Source organism: Anas acuta, chromosome 13, assembly GCF_963932015.1.
Source record: "Anas acuta chromosome 13, bAnaAcu1.1, whole genome shotgun sequence".
Classification (NCBI taxonomy): Eukaryota; Metazoa; Chordata; class Aves; order Anseriformes; family Anatidae; genus Anas; species Anas acuta.
In genome coordinates, this window is record NC_088991.1 from 4,380,314 (window position 1) to 4,387,102 (window position 6,789).

Below are 6,789 nucleotides of genomic sequence, written 5' to 3' on the forward strand. Positions count from 1 at the left end.
TTTTAGCTTAGAATTATTTTTACAAAATCTGAAAGCTGCCCAGTTTATGTCAAGTGGTAGAGCTTTCTCTTAAGCAAACATTTAGTGATAATCTGCATGCAGGACTTTCAAAGGGATGATAAATGGTACCTGACAAAAAAATGCTGTAATTTATACCTGGGAGTAATTTCACAGCATAGCACATTTTGCTGTAGGAACTTACCCAAATGTTACACGCAATACAATAGGCAAGTCATTAAGAGAACTCGGCCCTAAATGGTGTTACTAAATGGTTTCTGCAGTAATCAGCTTGTGAATACCATCACATTAGTGATGGTGATAACAATAGTGCTTTTTCCTTCAGCCATGCTATCCCGAACAAATTGATTTTAACTCTGAACTTGATACTGGCAGCATTGAGACGGGTCGTGCACTTCTAACAGCTCTGCTTTCCCTTCACAGTTAATCGGTTGTGTTCAGAGGATACTTATGAACAGAAGACTACAGCATCAGTACAATCAGCAGCAACAGCAGCAGATGTCGTACCAGCAAGCAGCAATGAGTCATCTCATGATGCCAAAGCCTCCAAATTTAATCATGAATCCTTCCAACTACCAACAGATAGATATGAGAGGAATGTATCAGTCAGTGTCTGGTGGTATGCAACCACCACCTTTACAACGAGCACCACCCCCAATGAGAGGCAAAAATCCAGGGCCTTCCCAAGGGAAATCAATGTGATTTTGCACTAAAAGCCTAAAGGATTGTTAAAATCAGAGAAAGAACTTTTATTTTTTTAGGAATCAATGGCTTAACAGAACTCAACTGTAAAAAAAAAAAAAAAAAATTAAAAAAAAAGTTTGGTTGGTCCCCTTAAATGCCATGTTCCATGTTAGTGTTTCAGCTTTGTTTAAATAGGACATACGTTTTCCCTTGTTGTCAGTGATGTTGCCTAGAATCTTCTTACATATGTTGAGTACAGGAGATATCAAGTTGTTTTCAGTGAAAACAAGTCCTCCCGTAACAGTAGCATCTCCACAGGTTTCCTGTCTAAACTCCTATGCTTACTTTTAGTAGCTGTGAAGCTGTCATCCAATTTGAGAAGCTTAGGAAGGACTGCAGGTCTGTATGTTTCAGTATACCATATGTGAGTTGTACACAGCTGAGTTCTTGATTAGAGTTGATTCCTCAAATTATGGAATACTTTTCTGCTTACCCATTTCTTGAAATTAGTGGGAATATTGTAACAGAAATCGTTCAGTTTCCTTTTGGCTGAGGTCTGGACTCGTACTATCGCATCTATGCTGAACGAAACATAGGAACTGAAAATACTCTTTGAAACAGAATCGAGTGCAATATTCTTAAGTACTACTGCTCTGATACTTTTGAGTCGTGCAGTTACATGGAAACTGTGTCTACAGCCTTAAATAGTGACTGGGGGAAGAAAATTACTCTTCCTTAGTCTTCTGCCATTTTTTATTTTCACTTTTATGTGACGGAAAAACAGCTGGTGATCTGGGAGTAGGAGATGTTTCTCCTTCACCTGAATTCGCTCTACGCGGAGTCCAATGCAAAGCACATTTCTGTTAACTCCTTACTGCTGGTGCTACTGTCTTTGCCCGTTGCCAGCAATGGGAGACAGGCCAAGAATACCTAAATTCCTGGTATTCTGGGGGTTAGGATGCCGATGGTGGGCAGGGTCAAACCCTGTTACATTATCAACCTTAAAATGGCAGAACCATTGCGAATTTAAAATTGATACCAAAAAAGTGCTCTAATAACTTCCTGAGCTACCAGAACAGTGAAGTAACTTTTCCTCCATTAGATAAGAGTTTTGTTTATGCACTCCTCCCCATCCCCTTTCATTTGTGTGAAAACATCATTTAGTATGCAAAGAGCTTGATTTTGTTGTTGTTTTTTATGTAGACCAGAGAGAAATTTCTCATTTATTATTATATCAATAGCACTCTCTCTACCCACACTTCTTGTGCTTGTGGAGATCTAACTAAACACAAATAGGGCTCTTGAATATAGCTTGGTGGACTCTTCCCTGAAAAAATGCTTATAATCTGGGGCTAAAATAAACGACAGGAGCATTTGAGGCAACGGTGTGTCGAGTATAGGAAAGAGCGAGAAAATTCTCGACAAACAAGCGGATGAAGGCATTTGCTGTAGATATTGCTGGACTCTTCTGGCTTGCTGACATGAACTGAAATTGTTTTGGTTTCTGGAACTGTTCTTGCAGGAGTTTGAGATCTTGCCCTGAATGGACAAATGTTTTGTTCTGTTTTGTTTGTTTGCATCTAAATATGCAAATACTACGTGATATTTCATTTTGTGATAAAAACTTGGTTTGTGATCTGAACAGAGTTTCTTTGATCTGTTGCAAAACCAGCTAACAAATTGCCATCTTGGACTCTTTATTACGAGATTCCACAAATGAACCTCAGTATGTTCAAGTGCTTTGCCAGCTCTACAATTACATTTAATTTGGGGGGAAGGGAGCAAAAAGAGACGTATTCACACTCGAATTAATGAAAATATGAGACTTTGAAACCAACAATCGAAGGCAAATGTACTCTGGGCAACTCTCACTGATGTTCCTACGTGTCATGAGTAAGAGAAGTATCTTCTACCAAACCTGGGAATGTTCAATGGAGTTTTACAGTAACTCAAAGACTTAAATGTGGAAGTTTTAGGCAACATTTAAAGGCACATTTTTTTCATTCTGGACAAAACTATGGATAACAGAAGACTAATGCATAAGAAGAAATTGGAGATGAGCATTGAAATAAAACTTGGACCACTTTGCATACATGTTTCTCACTTGACATTTTAGCTGCATAACAATGTGCTTTGAGTATAACATCAAGCTTTAACAAATATTTAAAGACAACGTACATCAATAAGATAATAAAAGGCTCATTTTTATATTTGTTTTAGATGTTTTAACTAGATGAGATGGCTTAAGATGACAAATAAAATTGTTGCTTGTAATACAATTTTGCCTGCTAAATTCTCCACATTTTGTAACCTGTTTATTCCTTTGGATGTAAAGCGTTTTTGCTTAGTATTGTGATATTGTATATGTTTTGTCCCAGTTGTATAGTAATGTTTCAGTCCATCAACCAGCTTTGGCTGCTGAAATCATACAGCTGTGAAGACTTGCCTTTGTTTCTATTAGATGGCTTTTCAGTTCTGTATTAAATATCTTAATTACTATAGAAAAGGTGTCACCTCTTCCTATAAGGCTGTTTTGTAATATATATAAGGACTGGAAATGTGTTTTTAAAGAAAAGAAGCATTCAAGTATGACGATATACTATCTGTGTTTTCACCATTCAAAGTGCTGTTTAGTAGTTGAAACTTAAACTATTTAATATCTCATTTAATAAAGTGACCAAAATACATCAATGTGCCTTGTGCTACATTTGCAGTACAGCATGAACTCCACGGGGACGTGGTGAGAGAAGTTGTCTGGTGAGAGCTGTGAACTTGCACTGCGCTGGAGTTAAGCTCTTCCTTTTTGCCACAGTGAGGTACCCATCACTCAGTTTGGTCATTATTTTTAGGGAGGGTAGCTGTGGGACAGGTTTTCAAATAATAAACTCTTGACAGTGGCTTCTGCAGCCAATCTGTCTGATAAAAATGATGAACAGGGAGGAGTTGCCCAACAGGAATAAATCGTTCAGAGCGAGGTGAAGTTCTGCTTGGTCAACTCAGAACGATGTACCTGGATAGTTCAGCCTCGAAATTGTACTTTTTTTTTTTTTTTTTTTACTTTTGCAGTTAATAAATCCCTCCTGTTGGGCAAAAAATTAAAAAATAAAAAGCCTTTACTACGACCACCAAAAAAAAAAAAAAATCAAGTGGCAATTACATTTAAAGCTGCCCCTACATTTGTTCCCTGTGCTTAAAGCTTTCTCTTTAGCTGGTGCTGCAGCCGCGTCGCTGCCCCACGAGGTGCAGCTGGTCCCGCAGCTGGCTGACAAGGGGCTGATGCTGTGGAAGCTGCTTAACGAGAATATCATCACGGTTCTGAATCAGGTGCTGCCATAAAGGACGGTGTGGGTCAAGCTTTTAAACGTCCTTGGAAATTACTCACAGTGGGAAGTGGGAAAAGCTCCCAGCACAGTCAGCAGGAGGCTCAGGCGGGCGCAGGGGCTGGAGGCTGCTGGAGGTGAGGCCAGCACGGCGCGCCCATGGGCGGTGGTGGCATTTCGAGGCGTCAGGTGCTGAATGCTTTCCTTTTCTGCTTTATTTTTGGTCTGTAGAAGACTCACATTTGATCCTTAAATCCTGAACCAGTCTGAGTGGAGTAAATAGAAGTCATGTTATCAGTTTAAGCAAAGAGAGATTTGAACTTCGGTAAATTTTCAGTGTTTATGGAAAAGACAAATGTCTGAAATGCTCCTAGCTGGAGGCGCTTGGAAAAAACAGCATTGCGGCAGTGGCTGCAGCGGGACACAGCGGCTGTGGGTGAGTGCTGAACTCCTCGGTGCTCCCTGCCCAAACCCCTGCGGGTGTTGCGATAACACCATGCCCCGTCTATGCTGTGGGGTAGCATAAGGCACCAGCTCCCTGCCCAGCCCTGTCCTCAGGGGGGCTGAGAGCAAAACCTGGAGGGGGTTTGGGTCTGGAGGGCCTGCAGAACCCCTCCGGTGGCTGCAGCTCGTGGGAGCGCTCACACTTCTGTGCCTGACCCCAGCCCCTCTCCACGAGGGCCGTTGCTGTCCAAGAAAGTGCTTTTTGAGCATGTCGGGGCTCCCCTCCTGCTGCACACGGTGAGAAGGGGACACGAGGGGTGTCGAGGGAGTGGCAGTGATGGCAGAAGGGGCACAGGGGAGTTTTGGCAAGGGGTTGAGGCAGAAAATGGGGACGCAGCTGGAGAAGGGCAGGGGGGAGGCAGGAAGGGAGGCCCCCTCCTGTGCTCAGCCTCTCGCAGAGGCTTCCCTGGTGCTGTGCCGGGTGAGGGGCACAGCCGAGCCCTTGAGATGCTGCATGAGAAACAGTAACTGGGGCTTTAAAGCTTTGTTGGGGGATGTGACTGCTTTTCTAATTGAATTGCACAAAATGCTGTCCCCGGGGATTCTTCTTGGCACCAGCAGGTGCTCTCAGGGTGATCAGCCACACCTGGTTACGCGTGGACACAAATTTTTGGTAACAAATACTTTGGTGTGGTTCAGGAATAACCCGAGGTGCCTCGGTGGAGTTGGCTTTGCAGATGTTTTCTCAAACCTACCCAGCACAGGTTGGAAACTACTGCCCTTGGGTTTTTTATGATGAGGATTGAAGACCTCTAGAGCAGTTACTTGCTTTGAGAGAAACAAGTCTTACGTGGTACCGTGCACAACGTGGTCTGCTGGGTTCACGTCCCTCTCTCTGACTTTTTAAGTTCATTTAAGTTCTCACGTTACCCAGCCCGGTAGCACGGTGCCTGCACAGATCGCAGGCTATCGAGCTGACTTGTGCTGTTTGCTCTCCCCACCTGACTGCAGATGTTTTTTATCTCAAAATCAGGACCAGGGCCTGCCTCCCTCCAACAAACCGAGCTCGGTGCCTGCCTTCCTGACCGTGTCTCTCCTGGGTGGCTGCCCCGGGTGCCTGCAGCAGCTGGAGGAGCAGCGCATCACACCACGCTCTGGGTTTGCCTTGAAAGTCAGAATTATTTTCAGCACAGGTCCCCACCACCTTGTCTTCTGTCCAAACGCTTTTCCAGCAAGGTCGTGGCAAGCATTTTGTTCACCAAAGTGTGGAGAAATGATTTGCCCGCATCTGCTGGCTAATAACGACCCTGAGCTATCAGGTAACTCGGTTATTACCCTTGGTGTATTGTATGTCCTGTGGCTTAGGGCCAGCGCTCGGTAACCTCCCTTTATTTCCTCGCAGTGCCTTTGTCTTTACGAAGCTTTCTGGATTGAGTTGGAGACAGACTTTGCCCTCCAGACAGCTCCTGTTGCCGAGCCTGTTACGCTTCAGCAAAGCCTCAAGGCTGGGAGTCAGCTCCAAGTGCTGGGATGCAGAAGAGGACATTGCCCTTTGGCTCGGGTCCCCAGGATTGTCTTCTCCTGCCGGCGCTGTCCTGAGGGATGTGCCACCACCAAGAATTTTGGTCCTTCTCCTTCGGGGACGTCTCGGCCACAGCCAGCAGCTGACACCCCTCTGGCAGCCCAGCGGGGCAGCTCCTGCCCTGGAGGACACCTTCCTCAGCTGTCCACACAGAGTTTATCCACTCGCCTTGGTGTTTTGGGCTCCACTGCATTCTCCGGAGGAGGCTCTGGGCAGCCCTGAGCCACCTCTCCTGCCCAGGAGAGCTCCCTGTGCCTCCAAGCTGGGGGCACGACTGCTTTTGCCAGGTTTATGCTGTGATGCGCCGGGTGCTGCTTCAGCCTCATGCCGAGGGCTTTCCTCCATCTCCACACCCCGCTGCAGACAGACTTGGGAAATTGTCCATCTCTGCTGCCGGCCTCCTTCCTCCTGCTTTATGCAGGTCTCAGTTATTACGTGCCCAGCTCTCTCCAGCTGGAGAACTGTTAAAAACAATTCCTTTTGTTGCATTTATTGTTGTGTTTTAAGATACGCAGCTTTTCGCGTGTAAAACAGCCCAGGGGGAAGGGGAACAAGAAGGCATAAGGCTCCTACTGGAGGAAAAAAACTTCAGGTTTTGTTGTTGTTAGTTTTTATTGTTTCTTGTTGTGTTTTCTTTTTTGGTGGTGGTGGTACCAACCCTTAGTGAGTCCTTGGTGCATTTTACTGCTGGTATTGTGTTCTCGAACCCCGAGCCTGCAGAGTTTTCCACTCTCACACCCT

General features: G+C 44.8%; 1 protein-coding gene across 8 annotated transcripts in view; it reads left to right on the forward strand.

The window, feature by feature from the left end:
* Positions 1-3,389, forward strand: part of ATRX (ATRX chromatin remodeler) — an 84,999-nt gene extending 81,610 nt beyond the window's left edge. For all 8 annotated transcript variants that reach the window (XM_068696946.1, XM_068696953.1, XM_068696947.1 and 5 more), the window contains one exon: positions 442-3,389. In XM_068696946.1, the coding sequence (XP_068553047.1) occupies positions 442-720 (279 nt within the window). In that variant the 3' untranslated portion in view covers positions 721-3,389. The remainder of the gene's footprint in view (positions 1-441) is intronic.
* Positions 3,390-6,789: the final 3,400 nt, after the last annotated feature.